Source organism: Oryzias melastigma, linkage group LG13, assembly GCF_002922805.2.
Source record: "Oryzias melastigma strain HK-1 linkage group LG13, ASM292280v2, whole genome shotgun sequence".
In the NCBI taxonomy this organism is placed as follows: domain Eukaryota; kingdom Metazoa; phylum Chordata; class Actinopteri; order Beloniformes; family Adrianichthyidae; genus Oryzias; species Oryzias melastigma.
In genome coordinates, this window is record NC_050524.1 from 395,448 (window position 1) to 412,557 (window position 17,110).

At 50.9% G+C, this 17,110-nt stretch overlaps 2 protein-coding genes across 2 annotated transcripts in view; both read left to right on the plus strand.

Annotated features, from left to right (window-relative positions):
• Positions 1-1,718, plus strand: part of rnf169 (ring finger protein 169) — a gene marked incomplete in the record, with an annotated part of 4,067 nt that extends 2,349 nt beyond the window's left edge. Inside the window, 2 exon segments of the mRNA XM_024276899.2 lie at positions 410-503; positions 567-1,718. Coding sequence (XP_024132667.1) covers positions 410-503; positions 567-1,592 — 1,120 coding nt within the window.
• A 2,790-nt stretch (positions 1,719-4,508) lies between these two features.
• The window catches only part of ano7 (anoctamin 7), a 20,677-nt gene continuing 8,075 nt past the window's right edge, over positions 4,509-17,110 (plus strand). The window contains exons 1-15 of the mRNA XM_024276884.2: positions 4,509-4,710; positions 4,927-5,044; positions 6,730-6,781; positions 8,318-8,445; positions 8,789-8,896; positions 10,023-10,159; positions 10,234-10,291; positions 13,043-13,153; positions 13,237-13,402; positions 13,472-13,562; positions 13,630-13,726; positions 14,045-14,188; positions 14,270-14,407; positions 16,313-16,411; positions 16,485-16,587. Coding sequence (XP_024132652.1) covers positions 4,601-4,710; positions 4,927-5,044; positions 6,730-6,781; positions 8,318-8,445; positions 8,789-8,896; positions 10,023-10,159; positions 10,234-10,291; positions 13,043-13,153; positions 13,237-13,402; positions 13,472-13,562; positions 13,630-13,726; positions 14,045-14,188; positions 14,270-14,407; positions 16,313-16,411; positions 16,485-16,587 — 1,660 coding nt within the window. The 5' untranslated portion in view covers positions 4,509-4,600. The remainder of the gene's footprint in view (positions 4,711-4,926; positions 5,045-6,729; positions 6,782-8,317; positions 8,446-8,788; positions 8,897-10,022; positions 10,160-10,233; positions 10,292-13,042; positions 13,154-13,236; positions 13,403-13,471; positions 13,563-13,629; positions 13,727-14,044; positions 14,189-14,269; positions 14,408-16,312; positions 16,412-16,484; positions 16,588-17,110) is intronic.

The window sequence follows — 17,110 nt, forward strand, 5'->3', positions numbered from 1 at the left end:
TCAACGCTCCACGGGTCGAAAACGCCCCACGGGTCCTGAATGCCCAACAGGTCGAAAATGCCTCTGGGGTCCTGAGCGCCCCATGGGTCAAAAATACCCCACGGGTATAAAAGCCCCCCCCGGGTCCCGAACGCCCTACCTGTTGTGAACACCCCACAGGTCCTGAACGCCCCACGTGTCCTGAACGCCCCACCGGTCCCGAACGCCCTTTACGGGTCCCGAACGCCCCACCGGTCCTGAACGCCCCACGGGTGTAAAACGCCCCACCGGTCCCGAACCCCCTACCTGTTGTGAACACCCCACCGGTCCCGAACGCCCTTTACGGGTCCCGAACGCCCCACGGGTCCCTAACGCCCCTCCCCGGGAACTGCTGGCAGCTAAAACAGCCTCTCATTTGTGTCCTCTTCAGCGGTTCTCAGAGAAGCCGCAGCTGCACCGACCCGATGGAGGAGTGCAGTGGGAAGCTGAGAGGTCCGGTTCTGCCGCCGGCCGTGGTGGAGAGGGTGAGTTTCTCAGAACCCGTCGTACCGATCCAGTCAGGTTCTGATGACCTCTCTCTGTTTCAGGTGGGTATCGGCCACAGCTCTGCCGCGGGGATCCTCCTGTCATCGGAGAACAGCCGGTCTGTGTCGGCTCCCGCCTCGGCGCCGGACCACAGACCCGCCTGGCGGGCCGTGCTGACCTCCTCCGCCCCGCCGGACCCGACCCCGGCGCAGGTGGAGCGCTCCGTCAGCCCCGAGAGCAACGACAGCATCTCGGAGGAGCTCAACCACTTCAAACCCATCGTGTGCTCCCCGTGCACGCCGCCCAAGCGCCTGGCGGACGGCCGCCTCGTGGAGCCCACCATTGTCAAGTCCACGCCCCGGAACCTGACCCGCGGGCTGCACAAGAACACCAGCTACGAGGCCAGCGCCTCCGTCCTGCAGAAGTGGAGGCAGATCGAGCTGGACCGGCAGAACCTGAAGGTGAACTCCAAGGCCACGCTGACCAGTCCCGTGTCCGACCCCCACACCAGCAGGGCGGAGGACTCGGGAGGCGGAGCCAGCAGGGTGCTCCAGTGGAGGGGCGGGGACAGCGTGCGGGTTTCTAGTAAGCGCAGGTTTCTGTTGGAGCCGCTGGCGGGCGACACGGAGCCCTTCCAGAAGTCCGTGAAGATCCGGGTCCCGGCCGTCCGCTTCAGCCGCGGCTGTTCCGAACTGCAACCCGCCGGCGCCGCTCCGGAGCCCGCCGGGGGGGCGGCGCTGTTCGGCCAGAAGCGCTCCCAGAATTCGGGCTTCCAGCTGTGCACGTTTGTGCCGAAGGACTCGCCGAGCCCCAGGAAGGACTGCATTCAGACGGCCCCCAGGAGGGGCAAGAAGAGGAAGCAGAAGACCAAACACCTGGACCTGGACCCGGTCCCGGACCTGAGGAGGAGCCGTCGGGCGCCGGAGGTCCAGCAAGTCCAGCAGGACCGCGCGCTGGCCCTGAAGCTGCAGAGACAGCTGGACTGCCGACTGAGCCCCAACGCCTACTTCCTGCGGTCCTGGGCGTCCACGCAGAACCGCAGGAGGCGGGGCCTCAGGAGGTCTCGACACATCAGCAAAAACTGCTGAGGGACAGGAAGTGCTGTGGCCAGAACCAGCAGAACCGGGACAGTTTAAGGAGGACTACCGTGGAGCTGATGGCTCCCCCTGCAGGTGCTGTGAGGAACAGGAAGACAAATAAAAAGAGAAACGTTGTTTCCTTCTTTCTTTGAAGTTTCCAGATCAACGTTTCTGTTTCTCTGATGAAATGAAAGCAGGACGTTCACACGAGCTCTAACCTGCATGAATGCGTCCTACAGCTCTTCCCGCTTCCTGTCAGTGTTGGTGGGAAGCAGGACGGGCGTCTGACGGGTAACGGGCTCTCTCATTGGTCGGGCTGTCTTGAGTGACGGCGGTAAAGCAGGAAGTCGATCTGTTGATCTTCATTTTTCTGGACGCAGACATGGCGTCTGACCACCAGGGGGTGCCGCTCTGAAGCAGAACTCCTGAAGCAGGAGGTCTGGTTCTGTTTGATCAGATGGAGTCCAGATCAGAAACCTGTGCAGGTGAGTTCTCTGGTAGCAGCAGGTGCACCTGTTCTACTGGAGGGTTGTGATTGGGGGAGGAGCCACTCCTGTCACGTTCACTTCAATGTTGGTTCCTGATCTGATTCTCTGACCTGAAATGGATCAGAGCATCTTGATCCAAACTTCCATCAGTGAGACTGAGATCAATACCTGGTTCTGACCGTCCAGGTGAGGTTTTCCAGATTCTTGTTTTTCTTCAAGATAATCAATGAAATCTGTTTACAAACAAGTAAACAAGAATGAATGTTGGATCAGGTTGTTGTTTTTCCACATCAGAACATTCTAACACACCGTATGGTCACATGACTTTGATCCATTCAGAGACTGAATGATGGTTGATCATTTTCTGCTGATGGTCGATTTTACCTGAGAGGGAAATAACCGACCATGAATCGATCCAGGTGGGATTTACAATATGGAAATGATTCTGGATTCTGGCTCAGACTGATGGATCTGGATGGATCACAGGAATAGGAACTAACTCCTCCATTAATCGTTACACTCCTGGATATTACCCAGCATGCACCACGCTGGCTGGACTTCTGCTCGGTTCTCTGGTGAGTTTGAGCTGCAGAACCGGATCTCAGAACTGTTCCACATACAGTCTGCTTCACCTGATTCCAGCTGCAGGGATGTGGATGCAGCTAAAGAATCCACGTTGACAGGAATTCAGAAAGTCAGATCAGACTCCGAGAACTCTGGATCTCCACCGTGAAAAACCAAAGCTCGAAAAATAGTCCACACACACACACATATATATATAGAGAGAGTCGTCGGGGCGGGTCATGTGGGGCTCCAGGACACACATGACCCGCCCATGGTGTTTCATACCTTATATCAGTGTCAAACTCAGTCTCACAAGGAGCCAAAATCCAGAACACACCTGAGGCCGCGGGCCGAACAGGATAAACATTTATTAAACACTCTGAAGCTACACTTTTAAAACTTTAAAACTAACTTTTTAACATAATTATGAACTAGATATACAGCATTACCTGTGATAATGCTAGTGTGAATGCTGTTAGCTGAATTTCTGCTGAAGATGCTGAAATTGATAGCTAGCTAAAATATTAGCTAAATGCCAAATTTGTAGTTGAAAAAATAGCTAAACTTCAAAATATCCTAAAAATGGAAAAAAGCCTAAATTAGCCAAAACAGCTAGCATGTCGCTGAAATATTAGCTAAACTCCAAAACAACCTTCAATATTTTACTCATTCATTTTCCTGACCCCTTTGTCCCTTTCGGGGTCGCGGGGATGCTGGAGCCTATCCCGGCTACTGAAGGGCGAAGGCGGGGTACACCCTGGACAGGTCGCCAGTCTGTCACAGGGCCTCAATCACACACACATTCACTCTCACATTCACACCTAGGGGCAATTTAGAGTCACCAATGAACCTATGAAGCATGTTTTTGGACGGTGGGAGGAAGCCGGAGTCCCCGGTGAAAACCCACGCATGCACGGGGAGAACATGCAAACTCCACACAGAAAGGTCCCAGCCGGGATTCGAACCGGGGCCTTCTCGCTGTGAGGCGAGAGCGCTAACCACTGCACCACCCTCAATATTTTACCCTCCATAAAAATATATTTTGTTAAAATTCTTCAAGTTAGAAATAAGATAACATCGGACCATTAATAACAATAAAATAAAAGGATCTGGAGGGCCGGCTCCGGCCCCCGGGCCGTGACTTTGACACATGTGAGTTATATGGTCGTGTTAGACCTGCGTTGGTGCAGGTACCGCTCGGTCACAGTGGCTCTCTTTTGAGAGTAAGGGTTACTAACGCAGCATTGAATTTATTTCAGTTTTCTCTTTTTCCAGCTCATGTAAACAAAAAAACGAGGATCTTCTGAAGAACGAGTGAAGCTGCTGTTCATGACGAAAACAAATCTGTCCCAACTTTTCAGAAATATTTTGTAAACTTGATCCCTAAAGTGAAGCTGATTCTGATCCAGATATAAATCCTCTGGGATCGTCTGGGATCTACAGCCTTCCGGTTCTGGTTCTGTCCTGCAGACAGGAAGTCGGTCCTCTCTGGGATCAGAGATGGTTCTGATTTGTAGCAGAGTCGACACCAACCATGAAGAGTTCTGTCCGGAACACCACAAAGACCAGGACGAACCGGGTCGACCCGACTCCGGATGGTGTTCCTTCTTCAGGAACATTGGCTACAAAGTTCTGTTCTATTGTGTTTGTCTTCCTTCAGCTGTCTGTTGTTATTCTGCTGACCTCAGAACCAGAACCTCAGAACCCGAACCTCACGCCTGCTGACTCGCCTGCACACTGAGCATGTGCAGACTGAGGACGTTCACTTGCAGGTCTCTGTCCGTCCACCGCGGGGCGCTGCAGAGCTGACGGATTCTCTGTCTCTGCAGAACAGCAGCACAGCTCCTCTGACTCTAGTGAGGTCAAAGGTCAGAGCACTGGTGTGACTTCCTGCCGTCAGAGGATCCGAGGATGATCCTGTCACGACGTGTGAGTCTCTGACCAGCAGGGGGCAGCCTCACCTGCATGACGTCACGGTGGGCGGAGTTTGAGCCGTTAAAGTCTGAGCTGCTGCTTCATGCGGCTTCTCTTCACCTGCAGCTCGGGAAGGTCCACTCCTCCACAGCGCCGCACAGGTGAGCATGAAGACCTGATCTGGATCAGGATTTCACTGGATACAAGATTAAATCTGATCTTTGAGCTTAAAAACAAGATTGAGGAAAGAGTTTGGAGACTCTTGTCTGAGTCAAGACAGTTTACCAAGGAGAACTCCAGAGTGTGTCTGTGTGTGTGTGTGCGTGTCTCTGTGTGTCTGGGGGTGTGTGTGTGTGTGTGTGTGTGTGTGTGTGTAGTTCTGCAGGACAAAGTGGGCGTGTGAGGATGAAGGAGGAGAAAGAAGACAGGAACACGCTCATCGCCATGGAAACGAGTCCTTCCTGCAGTTATGGCAGCATCGGCGTTTCACCAGCTGTAAGTTTGATGCTTGACTAAAGGGAGGAGGAGTCAGGAAACGCATTGACTGTATATAAGAACTGGACTGAGTGACTCCTCCCCCCTGTCGATCCAAACAGGAAGTTCCTGCTCCAATAGACTTCTATGTAGAAACAATCAGCTGTTCTCAGTCATTCTGGGTCTGGATCTGCTTCCTCTGGATGATCATCTTTCATTCTATAGTTCATTGTAGTTATAAACTGACCAATCAGATTTCTCAGTAAAGTGGGCGGAGCCGCCCCCCCCACACACACGTCCAAACCATTTGACAGATGTTGTGCTGCCTGTTTTTTAAGTGTTTGGGGCGTGGCCCTTCAACAAGCTCACTCCTGATTGGCCAGAGTGGTAGCCATAGAAACGACGACTCTGACTGACTGGGACCAATCACTGACGATGTCTGGCTCCAACATGGCGGCAATCATATGACGAGGAAATGGCGACAGAATTGAGTTCAATTGGTTGAAGCTGGAATGGGGAGGTGGGGTCACAGAGACTCAGTCCAGTTCTCAGATACAGTCGATGGTTTTGGATCTCCACGTCTCAGATGTGTCTTTGGGTCTTCTGCTCATGGTTGGAAACAGGAAGTGACAGTCTGCTGCTTCCTGTCTAGATTCTAGATGTGATCAGGACTGAGCAGAGGTCAGTCTGTGGACTCTGAACTGTCTCCTCAGTTGGACCATCATCGTGTTGTTCTGGAGTCATGAGCTGCTCCAGAGACGAGGAGCTTCAGAACAATGTTCGGTCCATAAAGCAACTTCCGTCTTTATGTCTGGTTTTCATTTCTCGGTTTCGTCCGTCTGGAAGCTGATCTGAAGAGACACGAGTGTGAACGACGTCAGAGTAAAAGCTCCGTCTGGAGGAAATCCTTCCATCAAGCTTTTCTGTTCTTCAAGGCCCAGTCAGTCTTTCAGGACCTGACCTCTGACCTAAAAACATTAAAGACGACCTCTCAGCGAGCAGAGGCTGACGGAGCCTCGACCTTCAGCTTTGGCAAAAACCGACCCGGACAGGAAATGGACTCTGAGGCGGTCTCCGTGTCCTCGTCTGTCATCGGCCTCGTTACCAACAATGGAGACGGGAAGTTTAAGGAGGCATGAGGAAGATCTGGAGTCAACAGTCCAGAGTGATGGAGAGAGTGGTTAGAATGGATGGAGGAAAGAGTGATAGAAGAGTTTGAGTTGAAATGAAAAGAAAGATTTAGAAAACTGTGGTGAGAGCAGCCATGTTGTTCAGCCCAGAGACAGAGAGGAAGACAGGAAGCAGAGCTGGAGGTAGCAGAGATGAAGATGCTGAGGTTCTCTTTGGGAGTGACCAGGATGGATAGGATCAGGAATGAATACATCAGAGGGACAGCACATGTTAGAGGTTTTGGAGATAAAGTCAGAGAGGCCAGACTGAGATGGTTTGGACATGTTCAGAGGAGAGACAGTGAATATATTGGTAGAAGGATGCTGAGTCTAGAGCTGCAGGAAAGAGGTCTAGAGGAAGACCAAAGAGGAGGTTTATGGATGCAGTGAATGAAGACATGAAGGTGGCTGGTGTTAGAAGATGCAGAGGACACTGGAAGAAGCTGATTGGCTGAAGGGACAATCCCAAAGGACAAGAAGACGTTGATTGTCTGTGTGAAATATGCTCTAAAAGCTGAATGTTTGTTTCCTGTCCAGAATTCTCCAGTCCCGGACAGGAACGTGTTCAGCGACGGGATGACTCGGGTTGGTGAGTCCATGGATCTTCATTCTCCTGCAGTTCGTGTCTCTGTTCCTCATTCGGATCCTGGAACTCTGATCTTCATCAAATGCTCTGGGTTAGGCTGCATCTGTGGGAGGGGTCCTCAGCAGTGGGGGGGTTGGGGTGTCCTCTGCTCAGAATGAAAGGCTGTACATGTGTTGTGAGTGTGTGAGCTGTAGTTGTGTTGTGTACATGTTGACATGCTTGTGTGTGAACAGGTATGTTTGTAACATTTGGGTGTGTGGACAGGCCCCGCCCCTTTAAACGAACATTCACACCTGACTGTTTGATGATAAACTCCAGGCATTTTTCTGCTTGTTGCTTTCCCCCCCCCCCCATTCCCCACCGAGTAATCGTCCTCCTTTTGCCTTAACATCCCTCTTCACCTTTGTACCCCCCTCCCCCGACATCCCCCTCTCTTCTCTCCATCCGGTCCATCAGCAAAAGAACATAAATATAACTAGAAAAGTTACATTCCTGCAATAGTGCTAGTGTGAATGCTATTAGCTGAATGTGGTCGCTGAAGAAGAATTTACTGATTCCTAAGGAGATTTGCTGAGAATGAGAAAGCTATTAGCTTAATGCTAAAAGTGCTAAAGGACTCAAAGTTGCAGAAATTGCAGCAAGTGCACAAGAATTTGAAGAAAATCGCAATAGTTGGAAAATGAACTCAGAATTAGCCCAACACCTAAGTAGATGCCAAATTAACCAGAAAAGTGAGCATTTTACTAAAAAAAAACTTAGCTTGCCTCCAAAAAAAGCCCCAAAATCCTTACTGGGTGCCATGTTAGCCAAAACCGCTATCACGCTGCCAAAATAATTCAGAATTAACCTTAAAAACCCTAGAATATAACAACATACCCCAAAAGCTAGCAAGTTGCTAAAATACTAGCTTAACTCCAAAGTGGCCCAAAAACCCCATTAGATTCCAAATCAGTCAAAAACGTAATATTAGCTAAAGTCAGAGCTAGCCTCAAAAACCTCAGTAGCATTAATGTCATCTGGAACACGCTGAACGTTTTGATACCAAACTTGCATAATTTGCAGAAAGTTCTCATATATTTGAAGAATTCTGTGAAAAAAAACACAATTTGCATAAAGTTTCAAAAATTGGGTCATTAAAGTAAAAGCATGAATGTCCTGAGGATGCTGAATGTTTTTATGCATAAACTGCAGGAATTGCAGAAAATAGAAACAAATCTATTTATTTTCAATGAGGCTGAAAATGTGCATAAATGGTGTAAAACATTAAAAACTGTTAAATGTACAAATACTAAAGTACTAGCAGTACTGTCGTTAACAAGCTGAACGTTTGGACATCAAGATTGCAGAGTTTTTATGAATCCAAAAACGTAAGAATAAATAAGGAATTCTAATTAAGAGAAACAGGATCAAAGCATTCACACTGTCAATATAAATCCAGTTTATCCTGAATACAGGAGTTCATACAAACATACTCCTCATGTGTCAGCAGACCCATCAGGTCAGCTGTGAACAGGTGTGTCCTCTCCTGTTTTTGGTCAGACTTCGTGTTGGTGTGGGAGGAGCCTCGCTGCTCCAATGAGGACAACTCAGCAGTAGACCCCGCCCACATGAAGTGGAGGGAGGAGTTTTTGAGAAGGCTGGAGGGTGTTGGACTCCTGCAGGAGCGGGTGAGCAAAACAAGCAGATGTTACCTGTCTGACAGGTGAACTCCAGAGAGACTGAGACTGTTTTCCTCCGACCCGGAGCTGCTGCTCAGGGTTCAGTCTCGACAGGATTCTTTGTTCAAATGATCCTTTCAAACCTCAGAATCGTTTCCTCCAGAGGTTTTCTTACGTGGACAGAAATGTGTTCTAGAGCTGATCGATCAGGAACTCGACAGGATATTTGGTCTGGAATGAGAACCTGAACAGGTCCTGCAGACCTCACAGAACCTGCTCAGCTGGTCCAGTTCATGTAGTTCTGGTTCTGAGGGGAACTGTCCCAGCATGATGACCCGGTCTCTGTCTGCAGAGGGAGGTCCTCCAGATGAAGAAGAAGGTCTGCTTTGTCCTCCTCAGCGCTCCATGGGACGTCCTCTGCTTCTACGCCGAGGAGATCAGTCTGAGAGTTCCTCTGCAGGTAAACTGGTCCTCTAAGCCGTCCTATCACAGACGGGGTCCTATCACAGACGGCGTCCGATCGCAGACGGCGTCCGATCGCAGACGGCGTCCTATCGCAGACGGCGTCCTATCACAGACGGCGTCCTATCGCAGACGGCGTCCGATCGCAGACGGCGTCCTATCGCAGACGGCGTCCTATCGCAGACGGCGTCCTATCGCAGACGGCGTCCTATCACAGACGGCGTCCGATCGCAGACGGCGTCCGATCGCAGACGGCGTCCTATCGCAGACGGCGTCCTATCGCAGACGGCGTCCTATCGCAGACGGCGTCCTATCACAGACGGCGTCCGATCGCAGACGGCGTCCGATCGCAGACGGCGTCCTATCGCAGACGGCGTCCTATCGCAGACGGCGTCCTATCGCAGACGGCGTCCTATCACAGACGGCGTCCGATCGCAGACGGCGTCCGATCGCAGACGGCGTCCTATCGCAGACGGCGTCCTATCGCAGACGGCGTCCTATCGCAGACGGCGTCCTATCACAGACGGCGTCCGATCGCAGACGGCGTCCGATCGCAGACGGCGTCCTATCGCAGACGGCGTCCTATCGCAGACGGCGTCCTATCGCAGACGGCGTCCTATCACAGACGGCGTCCGATCGCAGACGGCGTCCGATCGCAGACGGCGTCCTATCGCAGACGGCGTCCTATCGCAGACGGCGTCCTATCGCAGACGGCGTCCTATCACAGACGGCGTCCGATCGCAGACGGCGTCCGATCGCAGACGGCGTCCTATCGCAGACGGCGTCCTATCGCAGACGGCGTCCTATCGCAGACGGCGTCCTATCACAGACGGCGTCCGATCGCAGACGGCGTCCGATCGCAGACGGCGTCCTATCGCAGACGGCGTCCTATCGCAGACGGCGTCCTATCGCAGACGGCGTCCTATCGCAGACGGCATCCGATCGCAGACGGCGTCCTATCGCAGACGGCGTCCGATCGCAGACCTATGACAGACCTATCACAGACGCCGTCCTATAGCAGACGGCGTCCGATCGCAGACGGCGTCCGATCGCAGACGGCGTCCTATCGCAGACGGCGTCCTATCACAGACGGCGTCCTCACCGTCACCGTGGTTTGTCCTCAGGTGGTCAGCACTCCAGTAGTGAACTGGTCTCAGCAGATCCTGTCCACGCTGTCCCTGCCGAACCCCCTGCTCCAGGACGTGCCCAACCCCCCGCCGGACTTCTACACCTGCCAGTTCAGGACCAACAAGCTGCAGAGGTCGCTCCCCGTCCTGATCCGGTCCTCTGTGGGGATCGAACCTCTTACCTTCAACCGCTGTGGTCTGTCTGCAGGTTTTTGGGGAGTGACAACAAAGAAACCTTCTTCAAGACCACCCAGAGACACCAGGTGGTGAGTTCAGGTGCTGTGGGATTTCTGAAGGTTTTAGCCGGAGCTCCACATGAGGACGTAGAGAGTTTCTGTGCTGCTGAGACGCAGTTGAACGGGGGGTGGGGTGGGGGGGCAGTGAAATGAGCATCACTGAGGCTCCGCCTCCTCATTCTCTAAAGTGAGGGGATGGTGCTGAGCTCAGGTTCAGCTCATTTTCTGTAATCAAGTCTTCCTCCTGCAGTAACACCTCCAAACAATAGATGGCAGCAGACGAGCTGCAGCTGGAGCTACAGTAGCATTTCTTCATAAGATTTCCGTTTTGTCCTTTGAAAACATCTGAGTCCCATAATCTGACTCTAATCTACAACAATGATCTGAAAACATGTTTCAGTTTCCAAACTTCACGATGAGCCTTGGTCCAACAGTAGTTGGGATAGGCTCCAGCATCCCTGGGGTGCTGTCGGGGATTCTGCGAGTTCTGAAGACGGACGGCGCTTCACGCTGATCCAGGCTGCAGAGGTTCAGCGAGCGAATGACCAACCCAAAGGAACAGCTGGAATCATGAGCGGTTCCTGTAGTCCAGTGTGGTCAGAAGAACAGAGAACGTCCTGCCTGGAGAACCGCGGCATCAAACCTGCAGGAAACCTCTGATCCCCAGATTGCAGGTTTGGTTCCAGCTCCGCCCCCGAGTGTGTCAAAACGCCGCCGCTGTACCCGGTTAGGTTGTGTCATCACACCTCCCTCACTGCTCCTGTGAAGCAGCTTGACTTTAGGAAATGTGGAGGCCGGTTCCTGAGGCGGGGGGGATCCGGTTCAGTCCTCGGTTTCTCTGGTTGCTTCAGGAGTTTGGAGATGAGAAAATATTTGAGGCCTATTTCCTGCAACATGAAATCCCAACCAGTCTGAGAAAGAAGCGCTCTGAGGTTTGGTCTCAGCTCCAAGCTCATCCCGGTTGGCACCGTTTAGCGGTTCCACCTGACGAGTCGCCATCTTTGGATCCTCCTGAAACCAGAACTTAACGGTTCTGCAGAACTCTGCAGAGGACAGGTTCCTTCATCAGAGGGAACCAACCAATCAGCAGCAACTTGACGATGGTTCTCCAAAAGCCAACGACGGCACACTGGGACCTCAGGGACCCACTGGAGGTTAAAGTTTTCTGCATCTGTCAGCGATCCACCAATAGGACGTTTGGTTACATTTCAGACTAGGAGACGTTTGGGAGAAAAGACCAAAGACATCAGTCTGTGCTCTTTGTTCTTTTCTTGTTGCTGTCAGTGCAGGAGGAAAGAACCGGAGCAGAAACTCTCCTCTGCAGACGTTCCATCAACGATCTGAACCCAACAGTTTTCCACCTCTGAAGCCCAGTAAAGATCCTGAGGAGCAGACTGGCTCGAAAACGGCGTGACCTTCAGATCCGGGATGTGTCCGTCAGCAGGCGGATGCTGCAGAAGCCGACGCCCCCTCCTCAAACACTCTGTGCAAACATGCAAAGATGGCAGAGCAGATAAACGCCGTTCAGCTAAACAAACAGCCTCAGTCACGCTGTCCTCACAGGAACTCTGAAGTCTGCTCGCCATCATCCAAGCTTTCTTTTTCAGAACAGTCCAGCCGTTGCCGCAGTACACACCTCCACCTCTAGGGGTTACTATAGTAACAAATGGCTGTGGTCACGTGATCGTGTGACATCCCCCCGTTTAACTCCATGGAATCCCACATGTGACCATGAGGAACGCGATCAGGATAGACTGACCGCACAAAGAACCTCCGGTTTCAGACACGTCTCAGGCGGGAAATCCAGAGGAACGATCTGACCTGTGGGCGGGGCGTTCTCTTCTAGGGTTCCTCTAACCCAGGGGTCCCCAAACTTTTTCTAATGAGGGCCACACAACGGTTTTCTTCTCTGATGTGGGGGCGGGGTCGGTCTGTAGGCTAACAGAATGTAACAATCAAACGTAAACTTTCCAGAAAGCCACACATAGCCAGATTTTAAATAATTCATTTCTGTAATCTTCACAGAAATAATAATACTAAAGCATTTTAAAAACTAGATACATAGTATTACCTGCAATAGTGTGAATGCCGTAAGCTAAATGTGGCCGCTGAAGATGCTAGTGCTGATAGCTGAAGATGCTGAAATTGAAACTAAAAACGCTGAAGCTGATAATATTAACTGAATGCCAAATTGGCCTAAAAAATTGAAACCTTAATTTAGCCAAAATATATAGCATGTAGCTGAAATGTTAGCTAAACACCAAAATAGCCTAAAAGCTGAAAAAAAACTAAATTAGCCAAAGCAGCTACCATAAAGCTGAAATATTAGCTAAACTCAAAAATAGCCTGAAAAACAAAAAAAAAGCTAAATTAACTAAAACAGTTAGCATGTAGCTGACATTTTTGAATGATTTACGGCATTCACACCATGAAACCAATAAACATTCTCTCCTCTCCGTCACAGCTCAGACTGCAGATGGGTGGAAAGAAAAGTCACGTTCTATGTAGGTCTGCATACGGATTGAGGGAATATGTATATATGTCTGATAGTGTTTGGGGGGGCAGGCCAAATCTGGAGGGGGGTCGGATCTGGCCCGCGGGCCACAGTTTGGGGCTCCCTGCTCTAAGTGTAGAGAGGTTCTTCTTCCAGCTGGATTCATCTTCAGTGGACTGAGAAGCTGCCGGGTTGGAAGTGTCTCGGGCAGGAATCCACCCCCTGAAGACACAGGAACCCTATTGGACCGATCTTCTCCACACAAACGGGCTTCTGTGTCTCAACAGTTGTATGAGATCCTGGCCCGGACTCCGTACGGTTCTGTGCGGAAAGGGGAGGTTGGAATTGACCGACTGGTGAACGAGGAGGTCTTCACCGCCGCGTACCCTCTGCACGAGGTGAGTCCTGGACCCTGACCAGAAACCAGAAGCCCTCCTGTCTCAGAAGCAGGTCCAGGATCTGTGTTGACCTTCATGTGCAGGGTGACTTCCAGCTCCCAGCCCCCCCAGTGGCCCCCCAGGTGTTGGGGCTGAGACAGATCCTGTTTGCGTACTGGGCTCGCTGGTCCTGCTGGAGACGGTATCAACCTCTGGACCACATCCGAGAGTACTTTGGGGAGAAGATCGCACTATACTTTGCCTGGATCGGTGAGTCCCCGCCCAGCTGTCTACAACACACCCTCCAGCGGTTTCTATGGTAACCGTGTTTGCCCACAGGGGTCTACACCGGCTGGCTGTTGCCTTCTGCTCTGGTTGGGACTCTGGTGTTCTTGTTTGGGCTCTGGGTCATGGCAGTGGACGTCCCCGCGTGAGTACAGCATGGAGGATCGGTTGTTCAGGCTGAGGACGGGCCTGAAGGAGTGTTGTTCTCACAGGAAGGAGGTGTGCGACAGTGGAAACACCTTCATCATGTGTCCCATCTGCAACATCTGCTCCTTCTGGAACTACTCCAGTATCTGCCACACCTACAAGGTACCGACCTCCAGACACATCTTCACTAATACTCCCCTCACGCCGTTACCATTAGCTTTGTGATGCTAGCTGAAGAGGGGAACTCAAACGGGAGCACAGATAGGAAGCTGGGCTGGTTCTAAAGTAGGTTTTGAAGTTCTGATGAACATTCAGAGCACAGTCCAGATTCTTGTTGAGTCTCTGGAGATCCTTTCAACCAAAGGTCAGGCGAGGGCTGGTCTTCCAGCCCCCCAGGAGGGGGCGCTGTTGAGGTTGTGGAGTTGGACCTTCTAGCTCACCTGCAGGTTCTCTGTGAGGCCCGTGTTGGTGTTCCTGCAGGTGGGGCTGCTGTTTGACAATGCCGGGACGGTCTTCCTGAGCGTCTTCATGTCTCTGTGGGCCGTCACCTTCCTGGAGTACTGGAAGAGGACTTCCTCCTCCTTGTCCCACCGCTGGGACTGCTCAGACTTCCAGGACATCGCGGTGAGATGCCCATCCAACACCCCCACCATTTGAAAACCCTCGGAAAAACTGTCTACTTTTTCTGCCCTCCATTTTTGTCAGGAGCGTCCTCGTCCAGAGTTTACCGCCATGGCGCCAATGACTACCAGGAACCCGATAACTGGAGCCGAGGAGCCGTACTTTCCCGATAAGCAGAGGTTCAACAGAACCCTGACGGGCTGCATGGCCATCCTCCTCATGGTGAGTCTCCTGAGATCCTGGTGGATCGGGATCCGATGAGGATCCTGTTTTCTCTAGAACCAGCATTTCTGACACAAACAGGTTTGTGTAACCCCTGTCCTCGACTTGTTTACATTAAAAGTGGGGTCACCAAGGATATTTTACCTAATCTTTTCAACCTTTGACATTTGAGGGATCAGACGTGGGGTCATCTGGACCCCATTATAGAGCTCGAGGGATTAGGAGAGTTTCTCTCTGAGCAGAACTAGACACTCCTCCACATCTCCACAGTTCCACCGTGGTTCAGAGCGGATAAGGACAACAGGAGTTTCAGAGGAGAAGCAGCGGTCTGATGTCCTTAACGGCTATCAAAGGTCTGATCAGAGAGGTCAGCTGGGGGCGGAGTCTGCAAGGTCATAAACAAATCATGAGTCGGAACTGACAGAAGAGTCGGAGCAAGACCCTGACGAAACAGGACCAGTCTGTGATCCCAGAGGAGCATTCCCACACCGATCCCATCTCTTTCTGCAACGAGGGTCAGAACATACCGGGTTCTGGTTCCGGTAACATTACTGGAACATACATCTACATGTACTGTCACTCGGACTATCGGACCACAGTCAACTTAGAGAGACCGACCACAACAAACACTGATCAGAGTCTGTGGGAAAGATCTGGACATGCCCTCTGACCTCCGACCTCATGTTTCAGGAAGATGTCATTGTAACCATCAAGGCCAGGGATGGGCAACTATGGCCCCGGGGCCAAATGTGGCCCCGTAAACTATTTAATCTGGCCCGCCAAAACTGGAATACATGACACTGATATTCCTAATAATGTTTTATTTTCACAGTGAGTTTGATGTCTCACCATAGATGGTGCATAGATAAACCTGATCATGGTCTAAGTCCAGGAAGCTTTTCTATACTCATCCGGTGGTAGAAGATTGCTGCTTTTTTAATTTTCATGTCTGTTTTCCGAGTAAGACGGTAATTTTATCCAACACAACATGAAAGACCCAAAATCTGCAGTTTTGAAATAAAACTCCACAATGTTCTGTATTAAAATGTAACTATTCATTTTCAATCAAAATGAAAGCATGTTTTTCTTCATAATCCATGATAATTCTTTCTCTTCAATTCAATTCCATTTTATTTATATAGCCCAAAATCACAAAGAGATTTGCCTCATTGGGCTTCAAAATATAAACAATTGTTAAAAACTAAACAGACTACATAAACTGGTTATCCCTGCCCTTAGACCCTCCCTCCCGGTAAGGAAAAACTCCTAAAAAACCTGAGTCAGGAAAAAAGAAGAAACCTTAGGGATTCCCACATGAAGGAGAGATCCTATCCCAGGACGGACAGGAGATACCAGAACAGTTAAAGAAAAATTAGCTTCTACAGCTACGTATCTAGAAGAGTTCATTCAGATAAAGCTGAGGGACGAGTGATGATGAAGTCCATAGTCAAAATGAAGCAGAAGTGCAGTCCACGACCAGGAGCAGGAGGACAGACGACCCAGCAGGAATCACTCTCACTCAGACATGCAGGATGGTGTCGGGGGCGTGGTCCACGGCCAAGAGTGGGAGCGCGGGCGATCCACCGGGGATCTGAAATCTCTCCCGCTCCCCAGAGGAGAGTGGGAAAGAAGAACAACATGTGAATGGAACTGCACCAACAAGGTAGATTACCAAATCCTCCAATCATCTGCTCCTAGTCTTCTGTCAAATTTTAGAACCCTTTGTGGCCCACAAGTCAAAAAGTTTGCCCACCCCTGATCTACCCCAACAACAAAGTGTGAGTCACTGAGGACACGAGGAACTGTCTGAGTGTGAAGAACAGAACGTTTCTTCACAAAGGACGTTCATGGATCCGCTTCATTAGAGTCATTAGAGCTGTTCAGACCTCTCCTCCATGTGTGCAGGTGTCTGTGGTGCTGATGTTCCTCATCGCCATCATCCTCTACCGCACCATCCTCAGCATCATCATCCACAGGTCCAACAACAGCTTCTTCAGCGTCTCTGTGAGTACTCATCTGAGCAGGACGGATCCGTGTCCGTCAGGAGCGTCACTCTCCGTCCTCCTCTGTGTTCCAGGCTGGGAGGATAGCCAGTCTATCAGGATCCGTGTTGAACCTTTTGCTGATCCTCCTGTTGTCCAGAGTTTACACCTCCCTGGCCCACATTCTTACCCGCTGGGGTGAGTCTCCCTCCAGATGAGGGTCATCCAGGTGGTGGTCATGGAACCTCCAACCAGAGAGTCAGAGACAAACAACATATTCAAAAACACAAGTCCAGCATCACACCAGATCTAGGAGGTTCTAGAGCCGGGGGAGCAAATTCCATCACAAGGAGCAAAAATCCAAAACACACCGTAGGTCGTGGGCCGAACAGGATAAACATTTATTGAAATGCTCTAAAACTTTAAAAATGCAACTTTTTAATGCAGACCAAACTTTGGGAAGCACCCAGTACCCTAACCCGGTCCCCTAACCCTAGCCTGGTCCGGGTCTGGTGTCCGGAACCGTGTCTGGAACCGGTACTTCATCCGGAACCTAAAGTTAGGGTTAGGAGAACAGGTGTGGTCAACGTCCCAGTACCAGACCAGTACTGGTTTGCGGCCTGAAGGTTGGGGATCCCTAATTTAATTGCAACAGCTAGCATGTCAAAAACGACAAGTTGTGGACACCAAAAACGTAGATGTTTGATGCGTATATGGAGTC